General features: G+C 41.2%; 1 protein-coding gene across 1 annotated transcript in view; it reads left to right on the forward strand.

Annotated features, from left to right (window-relative positions):
- Nucleotides 1-452: 452 nt before the first annotated feature.
- The window catches only part of MICAL2 (microtubule associated monooxygenase, calponin and LIM domain containing 2), a 95,428-nt gene continuing 70,095 nt past the window's right edge, over nt 453-25,785 (forward strand). Inside the window, exons 1-7 of the mRNA XM_053980749.1 lie at nt 453-784; nt 18,524-18,731; nt 19,367-19,483; nt 20,478-20,579; nt 22,359-22,514; nt 23,433-23,533; nt 25,145-25,402. Coding sequence (XP_053836724.1) covers nt 521-784; nt 18,524-18,731; nt 19,367-19,483; nt 20,478-20,579; nt 22,359-22,514; nt 23,433-23,533; nt 25,145-25,402 — 1,206 coding nt within the window. The 5' untranslated portion in view covers nt 453-520. The remainder of the gene's footprint in view (nt 785-18,523; nt 18,732-19,366; nt 19,484-20,477; nt 20,580-22,358; nt 22,515-23,432; nt 23,534-25,144; nt 25,403-25,785) is intronic.

The raw sequence follows: 25,785 nt of genomic DNA on the forward strand, positions 1-25,785 counted from the left end.
AAATCCATCAAACCATGTTGACTTTTGGCTGCAGGTTTCCATAAGTTCTTAAGACCAAAATGTCACTCGCTTTTACATAAGTTCTGCTTGGGGAGAAAATCTGGACTTTTGGAGTTTGCTCATCAGTTATCTAGGAGTGAACAACAACAACAAAAATTAAATCCTCAAGTTCTCAGTGAAGTTTGTTCTTCTTGTAGCAGTAGGCTTGAGTTAGCAGGGTTTTTATAACAGTCTTTGTGAGTACAAGTCATCACAGCACAAATGTTACGTTTGTTTGCAACACTTGGGTATCACTACAAACTTTTTGAGCCTGCTTGTCTAGTCACTGTATGCTGGGGTTTTATGTTCTTATTGCACGTGCAGTTTGTGGATTTAATTTTATCATGCAGAACCTGCTTTAATATGACCTGTGTTTGTCTTTTCTAGGAATAACATGTGTGGAAGTACTTGCTGTTGTTGATCACCTGTACCCCAGCACAAGAGCTCCAGCTTAATCACCCTCAAGCTCTGCTCTCAGAACATGGGGGAAAATGATGATGAAAAATACAACCAAGCTGGCCAGATATTTGAAAACTTTGTACAAGCATCAACATGCAAAGGCACCATTCAGGCCTTCAATATTCTCACTCGCCAACTTGAATTAGATCCTTTGGACAATAGAAACTTTTATACCAAACTGAAATCGAGAGTGACCACATGGAAGGCCAAAGCTTTGTGGAACAAGCTTGATAAGAGAGCAAGTCACAAAGAGTATAAACGCGGAAAGTCTTGTATGAACACTAAGGTAAGTGGAATTCAGTTTTGGATTTCACAGCTTGGGAATTTTTAAACTTGTTTTTCTGCAGAAGCAAGGTTTCTACCATCACATGCACTGTGTCTGTTCAGTAACCCTTCCTTTAATATGCTGAAACTGGTTATTGACTGATTTGGACAAATTTTAATGTGTTTTTCTTCTGAAAGTTCTGTGGAATCTCACAATATATGAGTGAGCCTTAAAGCATCCTGTTTTCCAGTGTGTCTCAGACTTTCTGTCCTTTTTATACTTCATCTCCAAACTAGTGTAAGATGCAAACTTCTGAAGAAGTAGGCTGCATTCACTACAGATTCTCAAGAACTACTTGCACTATTAAACAGGGGTTTGCAAACTGTAACATATTCAGCAGGCTCCTCAGCTTTGTGCATGCTGTAAGAGACCAGGGCTGGCCAAATGTGTTTCAGCAGCAGTTCCTAAGCTGCTCCCTGAAAGTGCTGCTTGGAGGTCTGGGGATCTGTCTCTGTCACCTGGCATTGGCTCCAGTTGCTGTACAACAGCAAAAGACAGTCCTGCTAAATTTATGAAGTCCTTTCCTGGAAGTGCTTTTTCACAAGCAGAATGTGGGTAATTGCACTGTGGTAGTTACTGAGGGAGATGGTCTGCTTGGTTGTGGAGAGGACAGGAAATGATCTTTTCACAGAGCATGCAATGCATATTTTGATAGAATGCACCATTGAGCACTGGTGTAAATCTTGCTGACAAAACTGTACAAAATACTCTAGTTCCTGCCAGTTGTTTCATCTGGCTATCACAGAATATTTCTATTAGCTTTGTCCCAAGAGCAATTCATTCATGTACTGCCGAGTGATGGCTAAAATGTTGCCCCAAGAAGGGTAACTTTTAAGAAGCTACTTGACTGTATAGAGGTAGAACAGAGAGGAGGGGCATACTGGGGTATAACTAGACACCAAAATGTGGAGGGCTTTTTAATTAAAACTGTTACTGAAGTGTTCTTTCATGGACTCAGAAGATAGGCAGTGTTGAAAGTCTCTTTCTTCTGATTTGCATCATTGACTGAAACTTCTCAAAAGCATGAGTGAGAAGAACACGAAGTTCCCTTCATTACATAGAGAGTCCTCTGATTTTATTCACTTTTCATAAGATCACAGTGATTATTAATGTATTTTAAGGTCATAAGGGTCCTTAATATAGTTTTATTTAGTAAAGGAGTGTCATTGCAGCTATTTGCACTGTGTTCCTGGCAGGCTCTGTTTTTCTCCTCTCCTTTTTCCCTTCATTTCCCTTTTTGACCTGTGCTTCCTTCCTCCCTTTTTGTTCTTTGGAAAAGTCCTTGAACATATGTCATGGAGCATCTTTGTGATGAAAACAGACAGGAAAGGGAAGGAATGAGAAAGTGTCTGATGATTAACAAATTATAGGAAATATTCCACATGCACCTCACCATACACATACAGCCCCAGGTCCAAATATCCGTGGTAGTAAGTTGTTTGAGGAAGTGTTTGCAACACAAAAAAGCAGTTTTAAGACTCACATGAAATGTAAAAACTAAATCTTCTCTCAAATGGTGACATTACAAAGCCAAGGCTTTGTTCTGTAAACTTCATAAGAAAAGTGATTAATTTTTATTTTGTGAGACGACTCGTGGAAATGGGTTGGTCCATAAAATATATAGGCTGTGTAATTCTTTACAGTGTTGCCAAGGAGGAAGCTAATCAACACCTTCCACAGTGTTGAAAGTATGATATTACTGCCCCTTGAGATTAAAGATTTATTTTTAGTGGCATGGTGTAAATATTTGCAGAAATTAATGGACATTTCTATGATGCACATACGACCAACTTTCACATGGCTATAGAACGTCTGCATGTGAAGAGTGTGGCTATAGATATCCCTTAAAATACTTGGAGATGTTCATCATGAACCTGGCCCGTGCCCAGACCTGCACTTCAGTGTGTCATCACTGATTTAACGAGAGAAACATGAATCTTCAGATTGCTGGGAATGAGAGCAGCAGCCACAGTCAGTGGGCTCGGTCGGGATATCTACCAAACATTCCTGGGGTGTGAATCACAGGCTGCTGCAGAGCCTATCTCTGCCTGTCCCTGCAGCATGGGAGGCTGCTGTGCTGGGAGGAGTGTGGACCCTGACCATCGTGGTGGGCTCTGACAGCCCCACTCACAGATAAGGGGTTCTCAGAAATGCTGGCAGCCCAGCCAGTGCAGAGAGGTTAGGCTGCAGCATGGCACAGCACCCTTCACCTCCACTCCAAATGGTGATTTTAGCTTTCTGTCTTATTGTGTGCTGTGCCAGTGCTGCTTGCAGTGGTGGAGCAGGAGCTCACAGCTGCATCCTGGCAGCCGTGCCCAGCGCTCGCCTCCATGGGGCTGCCCGGGACTGCTTGAGGCAGATCTGCCCGAAGTAAAAACCCTGCTTGTTAAAGCAGGATCGCAACTTGAGCAATGAGCTAAGTGGATTTTTGCAGTTGCAGCTCTGTAAACAGAGCCAAGGTTGCTAGTAGGCATCATTTAAAAAAAAAAAAAAATATGACTTCAAGGCTTTAAATGAGGTTGTGGCCTTGAATGCTGCAGCTGAGCCTGCAGCTCCCGGTTCTTAGATACGGCTTTGCAATCTTCCCAATCTTTAGAGGAGATAAAGAAGATGCAGTTGGGTTCTAAATGACTCATAGGAGGTTTGTTAGGGTTTTGGTTTGTTTTTGGGTTTTTTTTGGGTGCCTTTTGTTTGTTTGTTTTTATTGTTGTTGTTTTTTAGGGTTGTTTTTAAAACAAAATGAAAATCTGCCACCTCATCCCAAAACTGTTGGGTTTTTTGTTGTTGTTGTTTTTTTGTTTTTTTGTTTTTTTTTTTTGCATGGTATTTAAGACCTGAATGCTATGCCTGTTGATTTTCGTGCTTGTAAACTCTTCAGCCACACTTAAGTTACTATTGCAATATACACAAGTTTTATACATACAGAACGTTCCACTCCAGCTAAATAACAATAATCCTGTGTCTTAACTGCTCTTGAAGAACATTGCCAAATATGGCTTTCAAAGTTTGTACAGTGATACAATTTTAAGCTGGATGAATAAAACTGGTTGAGCAATTTTCAAGAAGTTCAAACCCACTGCTATTTCAGAGTTGTCTTACTGGGGGCATTATTTTCCCTGAATTCTTTATAGAGAAAAAAAACCCCAAAAAACCACAAACCCAACCTGCCCCAAAATAACACCAGAGTGCTGTAGAAAGACATGCACAGAACTGGAGCAGAAATGAACTTTCTGAAACTGTAGGAGTCTGCCTGTGTCAGTGTTAAATTTTCACAAAACATAAACTTCCTTCAGTCTTGAAATTCTGAGTTGGGATTGAATCCTGTTCAAAATTTGTTTCTGGAGCTGGCACCTGCCTAGTTCACCAGCATTAGAGAGAAACACAAGTTTGTACTAACCAGGCAAAACTGTAGATATCACACTGTGCTTTTTGCAAATATGTGCAGAAAAAGTGCAATTTTTTTAATGCTGACAAAATTTCTCTCTGGTTTTCATCTTCTACTTGTTAATGCAGAGGAGCATGGTTGGACTCTGAAATGATTATTTGTTTTTTTCAGGGAATGAAGCTGGACAATTGAAGAACATTAAAGGTTTAATGCATGTTCCCTATGTTTGAATATCAGTCTAAATTTTTGAACATGCAAAAAACATCATGCAATGATGAACAAGAATATCTGTAACAGCTAGTGTCAGTATATTCATTAGCCTTCTTAAGACATCTGTGAATGTTGCCTCTCTGTATGGAGCAGATTCATTACTTGCACTTGATTTACATTTACTTTCAGTTTCCCCATGTAAATGATATGAATATGTGCATGCACATATAAATGAGGCTCCCACTGATGTTTGAGATAGGTATGAATATGTGTCAGGGGGTAGCACCTGGCTCATGCTGTGCACCCGAAATTCAGGCTCTCCCATGCTTCAGGGGAGCAGAGATTTCTGCACATGGGAACATCCCAGGCTTACTCTGAGAGGGGGTGTTGGTTCTCTGAAGCATACAAATGTGGTGTTGCCTTCCCCTTCGAAGGTGCATGCTGTTTTTGCAAAATACATGCTTTCACTTGAGAACTAAGAAAACTTGGCTTAAAGCTGCTTTGGTAGACTCTGGCATTTCTCTCTGGATGTTCCAGTTTTGGGACAAAACTCCCCAGTGGAGGAGGGACAAATTCCTGGGCACAGCTTTGGTCTTCTGAGCATTGTCTGTTATTTTGGACCCCACCTTGGGCACAGTTCCTGGGCAGGAGACTTGTACAGTCTGAGCTGCTGTTTTGAGGCTGAACAATATTAGCATAAAGCAAGGATAAATAAAATTAAGCTAAGAAGTTTTGAAAGCTGTGCATTTAAAACCATACATATGTGCATTTGTAGGTATATGGGTATATGGAATCGTATAAAATCCTAAAAAACAGATTCAATGATCTTGAAGTCTACTGTAGAATCATTTAGGTTGGAAAAGGCCTCTAAGATTGAGTCCAGCTGGTTAACCCAGTACCACTGTGTTCACCACTAAACGTGGTTCTCTTCTACTCATTCCTGAACTTGGCCTTTCAAATCTTGTTTTACAATAGATGAGGTTTCCTTCCAAAACCTCCTGTTGGGAGACTTATTGCAAGAGAATGACTCTAAAATTGTTTTTAACCATGTTTCCAGGACTTACATTGGCATGGAGTGGCTCTTTTTGGTACTGTCCCGTGCTGTCAGTCTGGCTGGGACTCGAGGGCATCGATGTCCCTGCTGCAGAGAGGGCTCCATGGTGATGCTTTATCCAGCACAGCAGTACAGAGAGCCTGTGGTTCGGGGGGAGCTGGGCCAGGGTGTGAGTCAGCAGAGGAGGAGCCCTGGGTCAGAATTGGGCTTGGAGGTTTTCTGACTGAACCCGAGCCCTGTCTCCCTGTTCTAACCACACCGGTGTACCCATGAGCAATAAAATGGGGGATGGTCTTTGTCTGCAAACCCCTTCCACTCCCTTTCAAATTGTTTCAATTTCTAAAGACTGCCAAATGAATGCCTTGGGAGTTAACAAACCTACTTTGCTGGTGCTGTCCTTCCCACAGAGCTGAGAAAGGGAAAGGAGCTCCTGGTGTCACTGGGTGCTGCCGTGTTCCGTAGCCATAGGGTGATCAGCAGGACGAGCAGAGGGTGCCAGGTCTCTCTGCTTGTTGTTAGGTACAAAGTGCCTTCCTTCCAGTCCTCAGTTGTTTACAAACATCCCATTCTGCAGCCTTGCCCCTCGTGGTAAATCAGGCGGGTTGGGTTCCACATGTCTTCCTCTTCCCACCTTCCTCTGTGGTGCTAAACAGATACTTGTCTATTAATTAGGCAAATTATCCAGCATGTATGGACCTGCAGGTAAAGTAGCCAAATTTCCTCCCCAAGTGCTGGCATTTCTTGATCCTTCAGAGGCAACAGGGATTTTCAGCCAGTTTCTCCAGTGCTGTACATACTAGTACAGAAGCCAGTGAGTTTGATTGTTCGACTGACCTGACTGATTGCATCCCTCAAGACAAACATTTGGGTTTTAATTGAGTAATTGAATTGTAAGATGAAAGAAGGCAAAGGCAGTTATGCTCCAACGGAAAAACTATCCATATTATAATGAAAACTTTAACCTCTTTTCTCTTCTAAAGAGTAAATACCAATCCCTTTTGCTGGATTTACTAATTCTTCAAAATAATTATTGGAATGGGGAGATTTCCAAACCTGATAATCAGGGTTTATAATGAACACACGAAACTTGTTGCAGATATATTAGATAGTGTTGCTAGCTTGCTTATTTTAATAAAAAGGCATTCCTGTGAAGTCCACAAAACTTGACCTAGTCAGCCAGAAGATGACTGCCAAGTTAGGAAGCTGAGTGAATGAAAGGTTGTGGCTTTTTACAAAGAGGCATTCAGCTGCTTTGTGTGTGTGTGGTTTGTGTTTTTTTTTTTTTTTCTTTAAACAAACAAACAAATAGTGCTTGGATAGTAGAATCCAGAAGCTGTCAAGGTTTTGGGGAATATTGAAGGCCACATGTTCTACTGACATTTTAAGTGGCACCTAGGTGTGTTTGGTATACTTAAAAGACAAACTGTTTATCTTGATATTGGTGCTTCTTTGCTTTTGACCTTTAGGACAGGGATTCTAAAGGTTTGCACCGGATTTCCACTGTAGATTTATTTTTAAGGATTTTAGTAAGCAACTTTTATTTCAAAGCTGTAGAAAATATGGGACTAATGAGGATGAGTGGCAGGGAAGGTTTGCTTGAGATGAGTGGAGAAAGCAGTAAATCACCTACGAACGCGTAGTGAAACCACAGTTCTTGAGCACTGCATTCACATTCATTTCTGTAAGGATTTTTAGAGAGGGGATAGGGAGAAGCTGGGGTGATGACAGGACACACAGCAGACAGTACTTTGAGAACAAAACAAAGTATTTGACTCTTTGTGATGTGTTTTAAACTGAGATTGGGCCAAATTACATCAGCAAAAGCAAATGTTTGGCATGTGATTTGGTAATGAAATCACTTTATTTTCATTATCCTGGAGACACTTCCACAAACACAGTTTTTTCAGCTTTATCAGTCATGAAAAGCAGTGAAGCCTGGCCAAAGCAGAGCAATCAGACAGGCTAGATAAGACTTTTTAGGCATGTGGAATTTAATTTTTTTTGGCTTGGAAGGTAACAGTAGCTTTACATCTGTATTTTAACAGAGCTCTGCTGTTTCTCTGTCTCTCACTTAATGGCTTTGCAAGTAATCGAGAGAAGGGAACTGTCCCACCCTACCCGATTTCCTAGATATTTTATGAAGATTCCCACAGGGAGTGACACGCAGTTACTTTCACACAAACCACCACTATTGTCACCGCAAGTGGCTTAATTAGGTCTGAATGAAACAAAAGGTTACAACAGGGTGTGTTCCCATGACCCTGGCTCTGTAGGGCTTTGGGGTTTGGTTCTTTGAAGCAGCTGGGCTGTGTCCATCCACCAGGAAGGCTGCTGTGGGGGGCAAGGGGAGCTCCAGGGCAGGATGCTTTGCTTGGGTCAGGTCTTTCTCCTGCCTTCCAAGAGACCCATGTGGTTGTTACGGGGTTGGTGCCAAATGTGGTCGTTAGGGGTTTGTTATTAGCTATGCTTCCAGCTTCTCTCTGGTAATGTTTGTGTACTGATAAGTGAGGAAATACATAACTTTTGCTACGAAGAAGTGATTAAACACTTGGCTGCTAAACCCCAGATTTCAGACAATAAGGCAATTTCCTGTCTCCTGCAGCTGAGGTCCTTCCTGAGGTTCCCATGTCTGCCCTGAGAACAGGGGGTTTGGGGATGTGGTTGCTCTCTTTCTGCTGACAAACAAAATTCTACATTATCTGCTGTTAAGGCCTCAGTGCAGATAGCTTTGAATACTCTTTTCTTAGAATGCAAAATACCATAGCTCTAAGATGCTGTATAAGAAGAGAAAATGTAAAATATATCAGTAGAAGATTACTTTTGTAAGCAAGCAAGAAAATTTCTATTTGCTTCTATGGCTTCTCTCTAAAAAGCCATAATATTGATGGCATTCACGGTGAAAAAAAAGAAGTTTAGCTGGTATCTGTTGAAAAGTAGAAATTCCCTTTTAATGCCCTTGAAATTGGTTTAATTTGCTTTATTTTCTCTGCTACGCTGATTAAAGGGGGATTATTTTTGTCAGACAGTTATTGAAATTTCCACATTCCCTAACAAGTCTTCACTTACATAATTTGCTTTACAAACAGCCAGCTTTCTGCAAACTGTTTGTCATCTCAGGTCTCTGTGATATTTGTGTCTTAATCTGAGATCAACAAGGTAAAATTGCTAGAAGCTACGAGGAGATTATGAACCTTCCAGTAGAGGAGTGTAATACTCGGAGAAAATAGGGAATATGCTGCAGAAAATGATCTGGTGCTTGTGAGGACCCACACATCCAGCCACTTCCTTGGTGCAGATGAAACCCCAGCTGAAATATTCTGGCAGATAAACTGGAGCAAGTCCAGAGCAGAGCAGCAGGAATGGTCAGAGCTCTGCAGAACGTGACCAGCAGAAGAGGCTTCAATACCTTCACCTAATCTGTGCTAGGGAAGGCCCAAGGGGAGCACCATGGGGTTGGCTGGAGCACAACCAGAACTGCTGTGGCATTTCACCTTCTGTCTCTTGTCGTCTTGCTGATGCTGATAGATCAAGTTCTGATTAGCTTTTCAAAGTTTGCGCTTTGCCCTGGACATTTCCTGCTCCTGAAGAGCAGCTCGTGTTTCTCCAAGGGTGCACAGTTTCTAATTGACAAAGCAGCCAAGAGACACTGCCTGACTTGCCTTGCACCACTCTCTGGATTTGTTCATCTGACTGAGATACTTTCTGAGCAGAAACCATGGGGCTCTGCCACGCTGGGAGTTAGCCTTGTGTTGTTCCCTTCTCCTGCCCCTTTGAAAGGTTTATGAGAGCAGCTCTGAAAGGACCCATGCAACAGCAAGCACTCCTTCCTCCCAGTCCTGTCCTGCCTGCACTCTGCCTGCCATTCTTGCAGGATTTACAATTCAGATAAAACAACTGCTCCGGGGTAAATTGTAACTCAGATTAGAAAAGTTGCAGGAGATGGCAGTGAGCTTCCTGCCAAAGATTACACACCCAGAGCAGTAATAACAAGTTATGCAGATCAGCAAGTGCTCGGTGGAAGGCAAAGACATTTCTCTCAGGTTTCTTCTCCCCGCTTTTTCTCTTACTTGTGCTTTAGCAAGGTAGGAAACAGTGGGATAGGGTAGGAAGCCATTCCTGGCTGGTGGGGCTGCTGCTGGGTCTGGTCCCTGCTTGGCCAGCCGTGGTTCTGCATGCCCTGCCTGCCTGGAGGCACCTGGGCTAGGAAGTTCACTGCCTGTCAGCCCAGATACAGCTCTGATAGTGGCAGAACAAGCGTGGCTGGTGCTGTTGAGGCAGCTGCCTCCATCTGCATTTCACCCTCCCTGGAATGCGAAAACAGACTCATTAATACGTGTAAATAAACACTGGTCTTCTGTGTATGTTTATCTCCTTTCTGTTGTGTCGGATGTTGGTGTAAAAGAGACTATTGCACCTCGTGATGTGCAATTTGCTGCCAAAGTTTATGTCTCCAGCTCTCTGCCTCTCTTTTTGAAGCATGCTTATTTTTATATTTTTTCACCATTTTATATTTATTTTTTGAGACCCTTTCCCTCAGTAATAAGGGTTATTATGTACCACCCTTGTTTTCAGTCAAAAATGGTTTTGGAAATAAGAACTAGAGATGCTGAAATTTAACTTTTACTGTGTGATGTGCTGCCAGCAGCCTGGTTTGTGGGTTCTGTGACTGCTGTTAACTTTCCCCGCTATCAGAAGCCTTCTTAAAAAATATGCTAAAGGTAAATATTTTTAATTCTGGTTGTTTGAACAATTCAAGTCCATCTTGCTTGCTGGCACTTTTGGATGCTAAGAAGTGCTGGTTGGTAATTCCTAGTGTTCTCAAATTGTAAGCAAAACTGTCAAAAGAAAAGGCATTGTCTACCTACGGTAAACTGGTTTGTGCAAGCGACCAGTTAAGCTAGAAAAAAGTCAGATTATCACTCTTTTTGGAGCTGCATTTAGATTTACTAGTTAAATGTCTGTCAGTGCCAGCAGTGGAAATTCAGTGACTTTGAAGGCTGCTTGCTGAGCTGGAAAAAAAAAGGACTCCAAGAGCCCAGAACTGTTGCCTTCTGGTACTGTATTGCATTTTGAGCTTGTCTGTAGCTGATGCACACTGCTGTACAGTCATTCTGCTTAGGAGAGTTAGGAATTATGGGATTAAATGATTATGATCTTTAAAAATAAATAAACAAATAAATAACACCTAAAAATCTGGATTCAACTCAGACCTGATGTCTGTTTCTATATGAGCTCATTTACTCAGGATTGGCTTCTAAAAGCCGTGTCTTTAATGAACGTTGGTTAACAATTCACCTAATAGAAAAATGAATTTTAGAATGTATTTTAAAATATTCTGTGAAATACCCTCAAAATAAGTTAACTCCCCACTTAGTTGAAAGGCCAGTTTCCACGTGGAAGCTCAGCTTGTTTATTAGATTCTTGTGATGCTTGGTTAAAAGTTCCAGGTTTCTCTGTAGATGGGCCAGACTGGAGCAACAGGGATGTATTTTTAAAGTGTGTTACCAAGCTCTTGCTGTAATAAAGCCATGGTTGTTGACCCACCTGCCTGCATGCTTTAGATGCCGTAGAGCATGAGAAATCCTTTCCTCTGGGTACACAGACAAGTCCTCTGCTGGCTGCCCAGCAAAGCCCCTGCCCCTGGAAACCATGTAGAAGATTAACCATTTTCTCTCTATCACTGCTCACAAAGCTCCCAAGACTCATGGCTTGGTCTCTGCTATGCTCAGAGGTGAGGCTCTTGATGCCTTTATTCCTTTATCTCTCTCCATCAGTTCTTTGTTTCTGGATGAATTCTTTGTTTCGTGGTTTTGTTTTGGGCTCTGTTTGCTAAGTTTTTAATTGTAGCCTCAGAGCACGATCTCAGTGTGACTGGCCAGGTACTTACATGCTGCCAACCATGTTCATGGCTGGGATAGTCAGGCAACATTCTTTCTGCAAGGTTTATCTTGTTTTCGTTTTGATTGTTTAAGCAGCTGGCCAAAAAAAAGAAAAGAAAGCAATCTCTTCTGGGTTTTGGGTGTGGGCTTGTTCTTTTTTTCTTCCCTGTGTTTTAGTTACAATGAAAGGCAGGTAAGAAAACAGCAAACACACTTAATTCCTAAGGATGTTGGAGGGCTTATTTTGTGCTTTGTTTGGGGAGATTTTTGGATTAAAGCACTTGCCTGGTTTCTAGTGGATATGTTTACTGAAATGAGTGTAACATTTTTTTTTGTTAGTCATGTCTAGGTTTTTTGGATAACTGTAACTCGTGCAGGGCAACATAAAGTTTCCAGGCATACTTTGCTGCATTATGATTGTCAAGTGCAATTTTTTCAAGAAGTATTTTTGCAAATTGTTCTAAAAGATCTGAGATCAAGTCACCAGATTTAAATACAACAAATGGCACCTGAGAGAGTTCTTCAGAAAAGCTCCAAAGTCCTGAGAGCTCTGATGCATCATGGAAGGCACTCTTGACTTTCTAACACCCTGAGGGCGCACAGCCCCTCTTTAATGTGTGGCATAGCAGAATATGAATTACAGACATCCTTCATACCATTGTTTTAATTTCAAACTATGGAGAGAGCTTTTTTTTTTTTTTTGATACACAGATCTAATATTAGTACATATATCCATGTGACAGAGAGGATGGATGGACAAGTGTGTCCAAATACATCCAGGAAAAATGAAGGCACGTACTTTTTTTCCGTGCAGAAGCTTATCTTCCAAAAAAGAGAAAAAAATCCCAGTAGAGATGTGCCAGATGAATGCAATAAATGTACTAATGTTTCACTTCTGGCATTTTGACTCAATAAAACAGGAGGGCAGTAAAGATAGATCCTCTGATCCCTGGATTGTGCTGCGTCCAGCTGCGAGTGCAGCAGCTGCTGGGGAAAGAGCTGTGGCCAAAGTCACCCTGTGTTAGGTGGCCTCAGATCCATGGTACAGGGGGAAAAAAAAAAATAAAGCTGTGGCTCCATTTATGCCAATCACTGATCTGGGAGAGGACAAAACTGCACATTTCTGAGGTGCTCAGCTGGGAGTTCAAAGGGTAAAATGCTGGAAGGATTTAAAGCAGAAGTGGACTCATGGTGAGGCACTGAATTAATGCATTGATGCAGGGTTTTGTTGCAATTAGGGGTGTGTGAGCCTCACTGTTCCCAGGTACCTCTGAACTTCCCCAACAGTGGTATTTATGTGATGCTCACTCTCCAAAAATGCCTGTTCAGCAAGATCCAGCTAGTCTTAATAATATTTTAAGGTACATTTCTTGACCTATCTGTAGTGTATTTAAGAAGTGTCAACATAACCCTTTGGAGAGTTAGGATTTCTCATTAAAATACATCTAAGTGAATATTATTTTTGTCAAATGGCACATTTTTTAACCTTGCTAATTCTATGAGGAGCTCATAAAACAGTACAACAGAGGAAAAAAAAAACCTTTTAAAGATTATATAATCTTTGTAGTCAAGTTTAATTAGCTCCTAGGCCTTTTCCCCCACTTTCTTGGGGGAGAAGATGGAAGAATTGATTTTTATTAAAAATAAACTTCAGCCTGTGACATTTTTAATGTTGTCTGAAGTGGCATATAGATTTTAATTTTTCATTGTCTTCTGTGATGATGTTTCAAACTTTAAATTGATTGTTCAGTGGGTTCAGGGTGCATTTGGCTGCAGTGTTGTATCCGGTGTCTGTCAGTGGATTTATGTGATAAAATCTGGGGCTGCAAGTGGGAGATGAACTGTAAGTCAGTAAGTCAGGAATGTCCCGCTGAGCAGTCCTATTTTTGCCAGAAGCATTTTCATATCTAGTAAAGGGGGATGGACTGGAAAGCATCGTGGTGGAGAAAGCTCCTGGTGGCCGTCTGCCTTAGCTGCTTATGCAGCTATTTTTCTCTGGAGCCTTTCCAGGGGAACGGTTGCTGCTGTTCCAGAAAATGTGTTGTTTCGTGCCTGTCTTGTGTTGCAGCACATTAAGCCCTATCACCAATAAACGCTTGTCCAAATCCATGGAGGATGTGACCCTCTGGAATCAGCCAAATTAGTACTTGGTGCACCCCTGGCACTCCGGGTGTTGCACAAAGGCCTGGGCCGGTGTGAAAGTTGTCTTCCCTCACAGTCTCAGATCTGCAGACTATGGAAATGAATGTTTGCCATGGAAAAGCAAAGCACTGTCTCTCTGTGTCCTACAGAGCCTTCTGTCACTGGGTGGGGAGGCCCACAGCTGCTGAGGACACCTGTGCTTGTGGGGATTAGGGGGCTTTGAGGTTTGTGGGGAAAGCTACCCCTTTCTGCTCCTTTCTGGGAGCATGATCCATGCCTGTAGGTCGACTTCCAATTGATGGTTTGGCTAAAGGCAATTCAGTAACCTGGGCAGATGGGTTTTGCTGGTTTTTCACCAGTGTGTGTGTGTGCATTTCCCCTGAAGAGTAGCAGTGATGCTTCTGGCTTGGCACGCCGTAGGACAGCAAAGGGTGTGCCTCTGTCTGTGCAACTGTTGTTGAGCTGGAGGCTAAAAATAATCCCTTCTTTTTCACCTCCAAAACAACTGAAAGGCAGAAATGAGGAAATCTTGAATTCCTGGAATGATTGAAGCTTCTGTCTTCATCCCAAGGACAGGGACTAGATCATCATTTAACACCCCTTTATTTTCCAAGATTCATTTAATATTTGGGTACCTTGGGCAGGAGAGGAGTGAGGGATTTAGAGTGGAATGACAACAGTGGGATAATGCACTGGGCTGCAACAGGATTTGTCTGCTCTTAGCTATGCCAAGAGATGCTGTTTGTTGCATCCCTCACCCCCATGCTACTAACAACTGGTAGATTCCTTGAGCATGTAAATGCTGAGAGCAAATGTTTTTTTACTTTTTTCGAGGTCAATTCAGCCTTTCAGTTATAGTGAATGAGATTTTGGTGACTAGATTGCTGTGGAGTATTATTTTGAGGTAGGGTTTTTTTGTAGTTTTTGTTGGTGTTGTGGGGATATTTTGTTTGTTGGTTTGGGTTTTTTTTTGTTTGTTTGTTTGAGTTTTTTTTCATTAAGCACAGTGGTGGTGTTCAGCTGTTAAACTGCATATGATTTTTCCAGAATGGGATGCAGGTGCCTGGATTCACAGGCTGCTGATTTAATAGTGGGGGAAAGGAGGGATTGCAAGAGGCCTCTACATCGTATCCCTCTCCCTTTCCTCCCCTCCTATTTTGAGTCATATATTTGTACATTATAGGCAGGAGATCATATCAAAATCCTGTGCCTGGCACAGAAGCCATTCTGCTATTGTAGAGGTGACTTGTGTTGCCATTTAGCTTGGCACTGGGAATATTTCCTGGAGATTTTTCAAGGCACTGCCATTCCTAAACATACTCAGAGAAAGTAGCATCTCTTACAGTCAGACTGACCCTTGAGTGGAATCAAGCTTATGAGACTTACCAAATGCTGTGTGTGTTTATATTAGTAAATATAAGTGAAAATTTCTGATACAGTTAAATTGTACAAGGAAGAAATCAGTGAAGTTCTGTTCTATTTCTGTCTGAAGATAAATAATGTATTGTGTACTGTGCTTGGTTATAGTGTGGGACAAGATTTATACAGAAACAATAATCTTTTAGGGAATTGTCCAATACTTTTTAACAGTATCATAGAAATAGACTATTTACTCAGCAACGTGAATAAACAACTTTTATAAAATATGCATGGGCTTATTAATGTTTTATTGTGAAATGCAAAATTATCCATGTTTTACTTATTAAGTATGAATTTAAATGAAATAGTCCTAAGTTAGTCACTAGGCAACTATTACTGGCCTGGAAACTTGCATTAGTCTCATTCAATGGGAATTTTGTAACTTATATTCTTTCTGTAATTTTTTTCCTTAACATAGGTGCTCTTCTTGGGGAATGTGTTAAATTCAATGAAGCTTCTCTTTTGACAGAAAATATTCACACACATCTGCAGGCAGAAAATCAGCCATTTCTACTAAGAGGTTTTCACCAAGAAAATATGTCCTCTCTCGGTATTATTATCTTGCACTAACACGGTATACTCTCAGTAGTAAAACAAGATGTAACATCCAACATGATGCTGATTCTTCAGGCAGGTCATAGAAGTCTGGTCATGATCTTATTCTTTCATAAGCTGCTCTGTAAAACTAAACAAGACTTTCTCCCTTCGTTTCCAGCTTGAGCAAGAAATATGCAAAAGGTCTTTGTCTGTTCTTTTCAGCAACTGTTACTTGGAATAATTTGTAGGAGATGCTTTGAAAAGTCAAGTTGCCCTTTAGCTTTGTAGGGGATGATCTGGCACTGTTAAAAGGCAGTTGATGTGTGAATGGTGATGGGGATGTCAAGAAGCCGTTGGCATTTTTTCATTCAGGATTGATTGTTTGAGACTCCCTTATGTGATGCCAGCTGTCATGATCTGTGTTAAATTGCAAGAAATTAGTTTCAAAAGCAGTCCCTGATGAGACAGGAGACTGGGATAACAGGAGGGGAAAATAGGATGCCATTCAAAGTTTGTTCTAGTCTGGCTGCCAGAAGGTTTGTTCTGGGACTCCGTTGGCAAGCAGACCACCGGGGAGTGGCATGGGCCCTTCCCTTATTTAATAAAGATAGGAACACAAATGTGGTAAGAATTACTTTTGCAAGGATTTTGTGCTGGTTTTGACCCCAGAAGTTTCAAAATTAGATGAAGAAGTGCCAAGAGTAAGTTCTACACCAGCAGGAAGCGTCCTCAATAAATCATAGAACAAATAGCTCTGTGATATAGATAAATGTGTTTCTGGAGGTAACCATGGGTGGCAGCAAACATACAGTCATTTTTCATGGTGCCTCTACGCAATTATGAAGATACTTTGTCAATGTGATAGGAGGAGAGGAGAGGGCAGAATCCTCCTTAAAATGCTAACATAGCGTGTTGCAAAGCACCGGGAGGAACGAAGGGTTTTCTGTGTGGGTTTTGTTACTTGGCAGGGTCTGCTGTGACTAAATCTCCAAAGACTGCTGTTTATTTTTTATTTTATTTAAAGTTGCATTTATTTATGTATAATACAGCTTGTAGGCAAAAAAACCAGCCTCACCTTATCAGACCGTGTAAGGGCTTTATTTGTAAAATGTTTCTGACTGCCTGCTCAACGTGACTGGAAGCTGTGAAGGCTCAGTTCAGTCACTCACTTGTCAGAGCTCAGAGTTCCCATGTTAATCACAAGAAGCATGCACAAAAAGTCTGACCCAGATCCACCAGTGATCCTCTTCAGCTGGGCTACATGTGCCTTCTATTTTCTTCCTTTATATTGTTACATCTGTTGATTTTTTTTTTTTTTAATATTCATCATTCAGTGAGGAATGTTCTTCTGAAATTGTGAATTAAGTATGTTCTTTTAAGAGGAACAAAGCCAAGTGGCTAAGGCAACAGCCTAACTTTAATATCTCTGGTTAACAAAACACTTGCCTAAAGCGAAGCCAAAGCACCTGACAGGAGTTTTTCTTTCAATGGGAAATTATTAGAATTATTTATTAAATTGAAAAAAAAGACATTTTTGCACTTCCATGAATTGGGTTGGACAAAAGTCAGCACCAGATACTTTTTGCTCAAGTTGTTAGATCTGAAAACAAATGATGACCAAACCAAAATAAATAAATGACTCTACTTTCTGAAATTGCTATGTAATGGGAACCAGACTGGAATCCAGCGAGCCTGCAGATAGAGCCCATGCTTGCTTTGAAACTGCAGTCGGTGTCTGGCTCTGTGTGTGGGACGCACAGGAGCGTGTCTGGCCTCTGACACAATGGTCTTGGATTTGCAGCAAAGCCCAGCTTGGCTGTGCTGGAGCTCTCCCATCCTCCCAGACCCACCTTAGCTCTCCCTGCTCCAGCCATGGCAGAGCTGGAACTCTTGGCATGGATTTTGTGAAGTCTGGAGGGGTTTGGAGGGTTCGTAGGAGGTATGGAACAACAGCATTGTCCAGCTATAAGACTGTTTCTAATCAGTCTTTAGTAATCAGTCAAGGAAATGTAAGCAATAGATATGCTTAGGGTTTAATTAGTTTGCTTTCTGGAAATCCTTTGCCTGTTGGACTGTGAAAAATTACAGCTGTCAACTAAAATTTGGGCAGGAATCCTCTGTAATTGTTTTGGAAGAGATTCTTCCAAGGGTGCTCAAACTTAGATTTAAGCTCCTGAAGTGTGATCGTCCTGAAAAATTACAGCTGTCAACTAAAATTTGGGCAGGAATCCTCTGTAATTGTTTTGGAAGAGATTCTTCCAAGGGTGCTCAAACTTAGATTTAAGCTCCTGAAGTGTGATTGTCCTGAAAAATTACAGCTGTCAACTAAAATTTGGGCAGGAATCCTCTGTAATTGTTTTGGAAGAGATTCTTCCAAGGGTGCCCAAACTTAGATTTTAGCTTCTGAAGTGTGATTGTCCTGAAAGTGAGGATGTTTAGCACTGGGTGAAATGGAACAGGACAGGATGAGTTCCCTGGCCCTGGCAGAGGAGGGCAAATCTGCTGAGTTTCCTTGGCATGTCCTGCTTTACATCAGTAGGTGAACCAGGCTGTTACATCCACCCTCGCTTGAAAGAGAGTAGCTAATAGGGTAAGGCTACTGGCTTATCATAGGCTTGTTCAACAAATCTAGTAAATGTACACCCATTTCCGCTTTAAAATAAAAAAAGCCTACACTAAGACCACTTATTTCCTTTCCCCTCCCTTTTACACAACTGTAATGCTGTTGAGAAACAGCTGCAAGCACTTGAGAAACGCTACATGGGGATTAGAAATGTGCAAGCAGATGCTCAAAAATGTTTGGCTTTTTGCTGTTTTTTCCTCTTACTTCTCTTCATCAGATGCTTTTGTGTCTTCATTAAGCACAGTTTATCCTCTTTTTTAAAGAGGATAAACTGCATGTGAACACCACATGCAAAAAAAAATTCCTTTTCATTGATTTAGGTAAATTACTTGTTTGTCCTCTCAGTAGTGCACGTCCAGTTGTATTTCAAGTCATGTAGCAATAGAGTAAGTTGGAAACTGTGTGGAAATAATATAAAACCGTGTGTCACACTCCTCCTTTTCTCTGCCAGTGTTTAATTATTGGAGGTGGCCCCTGTGGCCTGCGGACTGCCATTGAACTTGCCTTCCTGGGAGCCAAGGTTGTCGTTGTGGAGAAGCGGGACACTTTCTCAAGGAACAATGTGCTGCATCTCTGGCCCTTTACCATCCACGACCTTCGGGGACTGGGAGCAAAGAAATTTTATGGAAAGTTCTGTGCAGGATCTATTGATCACATCAGTAAGTATCTGAAGGCATGGGCACTGTTTGGATAAGAGGTTACGAGGATCAGAAGATTGGTGGAAGCATTCTTGGTTTGGCAGAAAGTTCATTTGCCTTAACCATGTGCCAGTGCATGTGTGCACACAGAGAGGGAAAAAAAAAAAAAGTCTCATTTAAGCAAGGTGGAAATAGAACAAGTTACAGACTTACGGAGCAGATTTTTTTGTTAGTGTGGTACGGTTAAACAACAGGTTTTGATTATGAGGTATGAATAATATTGATATTTATTCCAGTATGTTGAAGGTAGACACAAATAATAGAGTGGACTATTTTACAGGGAAATGTGCTGTAAAATTTTACATTCTAAAACATGCTGGTTAGCAGATCTTTTAAATGTCACCAAGAGGCAAACCTCTACAAAAGCATTCTAAGAAACTCAGCTGAAATTAGTTTTGCCAACAAGATTGTGCTGCAAGAGGAAAAGGAGGTGGAAGAGAACAACATCCTGTGGTTGTTATGTTTGCATTCATTACAGTATGGGAAATAAAAATGCTACACGCTTGTGTTAACAATGAATTTCAGTTCTCTGGCAGGCTGGTGGCAGCTGGGGTTGCTTACTTATCAAACACATCTTTGCCACTTGCTCTCCACAGGTATTCGACAGCTTCAACTCATCCTCTTCAAAGTTGCACTTATCCTTGGAGTGGAAATTCACGTGAACCTGGAATTTGTGAAAGTCTTGGAGCCTCCTGAAGATCAAGAAAACCAAAGTATTAATTATCATAATACAGTTCTGTTCACAGCAACTTCTTTTTGAGCCAGGTGTTATGTGAAGTTGTGCAAGGCAGTCAAGCACTGTTTGAAGAAATAAAGAGTTTTTTGCCCTTTTTATTCAGCCACCTTGTTCTGTGCAGTTACAGGCGTGATAAGTATCAGTGTGACAGAGCACTGATAAGTCTTAAAACAAAGCCCAGGCTGAGAAGCTGAAGTTTTGCACTATGCCTTCTGGCATGTGTTTGAGGCTTTGTAGGGAGTCCGGTGTGGCTTCTTGGGATCTTCTTGCAAAAACAGATTTTGATTGATAATATAGATATTGAGGATGGATTAAGTGCCCAGGGCCTAGTTTTGCGTTCACATTTGATATAAATCCCACTGGCACACAGAGTCTTATCAGCATTCTTATGCAAGATTTTTAAACAATAGAAAAAGATTTCTAATTTTCTGTTTTCTATTTTTTTTAATATTAGTTTTTAGGATGTAGTAATACTAAAATATTTTAAATTTTTAATTAAAACACTGTGGTATCTCTTCAAAGGGTCATATAGTGACAGTGGAACGGGTATATTAGTTTAAGTCGTTAAAGTATATTTAATTTTAAAACATGGACAGTACAAACACTTTCACATAATCAGCTTTGTAAAAAGATTAAATTTAGCTTTGTGCTAAATGCTTCCATTTAATTTCCATTTAGAAGGCAATTAAAAGCATTGATGATGGAATGCTATTTTTCCTCTTTTAGTAGCCAGCTCTTCCTTGCTGTAACCACATGTATGTACTGCCCTGGTGAGGTGGCTGTGGGGTTATTTCTGTGAGAATCGAGTGCTTGAGCATCTTCTTGTGGTGTGGCTCTGAGAGGAAGTTACTGCATTAGGTGATCCAGAGAATGAGAAATGCACCCTTTATCTCAGTGCCCTTTCCTCAGACTCTGAAATCACTTCTCTGTTGTAATACTGAAGAATTAATAAATATTATTTGTGTTTTCAGAGATGGGTTGGAGGGCTGAATTTCTCCCCATGGATCACCCTTTGTCAGAGTATGAATTTGATGTTATCATTGGTGCAGATGGCCGCAGGAACACGTTAGAAGGTGGGTGAATGTGTGTTTTTAGCCATATTAGTGGTCTTTAGGGTACCTTGAAAGATCTGAAAGTTAGAGGAGAACACAAAGCAGCAGGTTACCTTTCAATCCATGGAAGTCTGTTGTGAAAGCTGTTATTTTATGTGGTACCTTTTGGTTTTGTTGTTAAGTCGTAGCTCAAAATAAAAGACATTTAATGTCATTACTGCTTCTGAGCTCTATTTGCACTGCCTACAGAATGCATTGTGGTGCCATTGGGCTTGCTTCAAGCTTAAGTAATTATATGATGATTTAACTTGAAGGAAGCTGACAAGATGTCAGGAATGGCATAGCCTTTGCAGTTGTGCTGTGAATTTGCCCTGTGTGCTTGAACCCATGACCAAAAGGTGACTGTCAGGTATTTAATGAAGGCAACAGAGGCTTTGCTTCTTTGCAAATGAGACTGAACTTCAGAAGCAGTTCCTCTAGGAACAACAGCAAAAGATAATAAATAGCTCTAAGGTGTGTGGGAGTAGAGGGTGTAAATGTTTCCTGAACTTGAGTCACTGCTGAGAATTCAGACCACCTGAGCTGTGTTTCTTAGAGAGACACTGGCTAAGCTGCTCCTGCATCACAGGAACAAACCTTTTACTTAATTATATATTTCCCTTTTAACTCTAATTATATCCATGCGTGTTTCCATTCTCTCAGTACACTTTTTCCTTTTTTTTTTTTTATTAGCTTCATTGTTTGTCTGCTTATTCTTTTATCTGCCAACTACAATGTGCTTACAGTTAATTCCTTATAATGCTGTACTATATTGTTGTCTGGCTGCCCCCCATAAAAGATTGCTTAAATAGTCAGGTACCAGCCAAACCTAATTATTCTTACCTCACCTGCAGACTCTGTGAAGAGGTTGATGTTTATCATCATACGAGGATCTAGGGGAGTGATTGGTGCACTGAAGATATGTACAGAAGCTTGTGTTGTCATATCAAATCTATCCCAATGAAATAACGAGAGCACATCAAGAAGCACAGAGACAAAAACCCATAACCAATTTATTTCTTGTTATAAAATAACATATTTATGATGTCATCTGAAGTGGGCTAAGAATACACTAAGGATCCTCTGTCCTACTTCATAACTTAATTACAGATGAGGGTAACATTGAAAAACTTCAATGTGTGATTGCAAGATTGTGGCTCAGGGGGCTTTTTTCAGTGAAAAGTGAAAGCAAAGATGGAGCAAGGAGCTTCTCAGTTGGTCTCACCTTGGAAATATAACAATTAACCCACTGAATATTTTTCAATTCCAAATACCTGTGAAAAATCTCATTAGCTGGTAGTGTGTGCACCTAAGCACTGCTACAGAGGTTTCTATTTTTCACATCATTTTCTGCTGCTTTTGACTGCTGATGTCTTGCATCTTTTTCAAGAGCTGTTTACCACCTATATAACAAATACCTAACTTGCCATTTAGCATGTTAAAAATGTCTCCTTCCACTGAAATTGACCTATTCTATTCCCAGACATGTCAAAAATTTTTTCCATGTTTTTCTTTAGTCATAGTTTTTCCTTAACTTCTTCCCTTAGTTCCCCACCCAACCATTTTTTAATGAGACTTTATCTTGAATGCAGTGCAGCTCTAGTGCAGCTGGAAATGGGGAGAAAAGACTCTTTACATTTAAGGGAATTGGTGTGTTGTTTGATGAAGTGTAGGAAAGATATTGAGCTGTCTTGAGCTGATCCTCCCTGGAAGTCCAGTCTGAAGTTTGCAGTGGTTTTAATTCCTGTCTTTGCTCACCAGGCTTCAGGAGGAAGGAATTTCGTGGAAAGCTGGCTATAGCGATCACTGCCAATTTTATAAACAGAAATACAACTGCAGAAGCCAAGGTAGAAGAAATTAGTGGGGTTGCTTTTATCTTCAATCAGAAGTTCTTCCAGGATCTGAAAGAGGAAACGGGTGAGTACATCCTCATTTTTTCCACAACCAAATACAAGAGGCAGCAGGGGAACTCTATGTGCCAGGCCACCCTCTTGTTACTGGTAACATCAGTTTTGAATAATCTGTGTAAAAAAAAAATTTCCAAGTGATAAAATATTGTTGCTGTCAGAAGCTTGCAGATGGAGGTGTCCATTTATGGTACAGTGGGATATTTTTTTAGCTTGGGTGTTGCCACATCATGGCTTGTTTTAGTGTTTAAATTTTTCTCAACTGCAAAAATGTCTGCTATGTTGAACAAATTTGGAAGAGCATTTTCAGGGCCCAGAGATTTTCCCTTAAGACATGATTTGTTTTGTTTCTATCTGTTCACATGCTGAACAGCTTAAACCCTTTGAAAAAGTCTCTGCCCTTCTGGGAGGAGTTTATTCTTGCTTTTTGATGTGTGGAGCTGATAAACTGAGAAGACCTAGAATCTGCCATAAATACTAAAAATATAAACTGTGAAACACATCTTAATGGAAAGGAAGATGAATCAACTCTATTCTTGATTTACAGCTGATTTTTAAAAAAATTACTATTATGATTGAAACCAAACCCCCTGGTTAGACCCAGTGCCAGAGCCCTAGCAACCCAAAAAACACTTTGCTGCCTTGGCACCCAGTTCTACCTCAGGAACTGCTAATGCTGTAGTTAACTAGCTGCTCCCTGAAAGAATGCTGAATAACTTTAAACTGTGCTGAGAAGAACTCCTGTTGGGCGAGACCACTCTCCTCTCTTGTTTTGTTTCATTGCATTTTGCCCACTAATCCTTCATCCCAGCTGGGAGAGTGGAAGCATCCCAAGAGGGAAAGGCACCTGCCGGGATCAATCCCGCGCTGTTAGTAAATGACATAGGCAGGGCGCTGCCTTTGGTGACAAATGTGTCTCTCTTTTCAGGGATTGACCTGGAGAATATTGTTTACTATAAAGACAGCACGCATTATTTTGTGATGACAGCAAAAAAGCAGAGTCTTCTGGACAAAGGAGTGATTATTAACGTATGTAAAAATGCTGGTTAAACCCTGTTTTATTTGCTTGGCACAGAGTAAGTGTGAACATCTGCATAAACGTTGCTGCATGTTAGAGAGGGTGTTTATAGACTTAATCACTTCATTCAAGCTCAGGTCACTTGGATCTTACTCTGACATTTTTAGAATTTGCTTTTCCCTTCAGTCAGCTCAAAGTTTCAATAGAGAACTGAAAACAATACTACCCAAATTAATCAGCTTTGAAACTGGCTGAAATGAGATCTTGACTCACCTTGGAAATACGTGGTGGGATTGTCACAGCAGAAAATAAAAACCTCAGTTATTTAAGGGTAGCACAGCTATGTTCAGTTTTATCAGGCAAATAAGGAAGTGTAAAAACCTACCCTAGGCTAAATTGCAAATTCTCTAAAGTGGGTGAAACATGATAGAAGAAGGGTATAAAAACAATGGCCTGACCTTTCAGGGGTACTTGTGATTTTGAGGTATTTTTTATTTTTCCTTTTTTATTTTCTTCTGTAAAATATAGGGTTTATTTTCTTTTGTTTCTAGAAAGTGTTACGGCACCACTTAAATTTCCCTTGCTGGAAACCCAAAAGAGATCAATTTTTCTTGCAAAGTAAGGCAGTGCCAAAACAGCCAAGTGTAATTTCCTGAAGGAAGTACTTGTGGGGAGCTGTCAGAAGGGCTTTTGGCTTTCTGATGGGACCACTTAGCTCAATGCCATGATTCTCTGCCCTTTTGGAGACCCGGGGCTCCCAGGGCAGAGCTGCTGTCCATGACCAACCAAGCTGGGAGAGGGGAAGGGCAGAACCCTTTGGAGGAGTGACTGGTGGGCCCTGAGGTTGTGGGGCTGGTGTTTGTAGGTGAGGGCAGTCCCAGGGGATCTGTGGAGAGTTTGAAGCAGAGGAGCAGCAGCTGTGGCTCATCAGAGCTGTTTTCCTGACCTACTCAGCTCTGAGTGGAAAAAAATCAACCACCCCAGTGTGTCTGGTGCAACTGGGCTAATAGCGGTTCTGTGGTATCATCTGTGATTAGGGGTCTCATCCACGATTAGGCTGGAAATAGAACCTGCCTCGTTAATAATCACTGCCTTTAAGTAGGATGACCTGTAAAGGCAGGGTCCTTTACCACTCTGCCCAAGGAAAAACCCAGCCCAAAAAGGAACAGAAAAGCTGCTACGATCCAGGTTTGGATGTGGTGTTGTTACTGAGATGTCGAGTCAAACCTTGAGGCTGAGCCCCCCCATGTTACAGCATCAGTGTTTCTGCTCTCCTGTGGATTCAAATGTGGGGCTCATGTGTGCAGAAAAGCGTTGCAGTGATGTGGATGACATCTTTTGATGTGAGGGAAATAATGTTCTGAAAACATCACATAACCAAGGAACTGGGAGAAGCTATAATCTTCTATTGCAAACAAAGCTGCTTGTTCAGTGTGGGCAAGGAGAGTTTCTGTTTGGGACAGTACCTGTGTTTGTGCATTGGCTTTTTGGAGGAGATGACAAGTGTCACTTGTTTCTTGTTGCTGTGAGATTTGTGGCTCCCAGGCCTGCTGTGAGACTGCAATGTTCCAATTCAGAGAGGATACTGGAGTCTCTCATCCCACATCCTTCTCTCCTTGCAGGACTCCATTGATACCGAGCTGCTGCTCTGTGGGGAAAATGTGAACCAGAGCAATTTGCTGTCCTACGCCAGAGAAGCTGCTGACTTTGCAACCAACTACCAGCTGCCTTCCTTGGATTTTGCAATTAATCATTATGGCCAACCAGATGTAGCAATGTTTGATTTTACCTCCATGTATGCATCTGAAAACGCTGCACTAGTGAGAGAGAGGCACAGACATCAGCTCCTGGTGGCTCTTGTTGGAGATAGTTTGCTTGAGGTATATCTTGGAATGCCTTCTAAGTAGTATTTTCAGGTTTTTTATTTTATTTCCTTAATCCAACCATTCAATCTAGCCTGCAATATAAAATGTCCTCTTTTACATGTCCTGAAACAGTGGTACCTTCTTTGGAATAGATTTTTCCCCCCCCTTTTTTCTTTTCTCCTTTTTTATGCCATAGTTTGTCATAGCTAATGCTTGGCTGGCAGCCTGTGGCCGAGATCCCATTTTGCTTTATGAAAGTTGTGTTTCTGTCTGAAAACTGTGAGCTCCGTGTCCTCAGCTTGGGTGCATGGCACAATTTTACTGAATTCCATCATAGACAAAAACTTGATCCAAATTATTATTGCAGTCTCTTTGCCTTAGTATGTTCCCTTTTTTTC

The sequence above is a fragment of the Vidua macroura genome, chromosome 6, assembly GCF_024509145.1.
Source record: "Vidua macroura isolate BioBank_ID:100142 chromosome 6, ASM2450914v1, whole genome shotgun sequence".
NCBI classification, from domain to species: domain Eukaryota; kingdom Metazoa; phylum Chordata; class Aves; order Passeriformes; family Viduidae; genus Vidua; species Vidua macroura.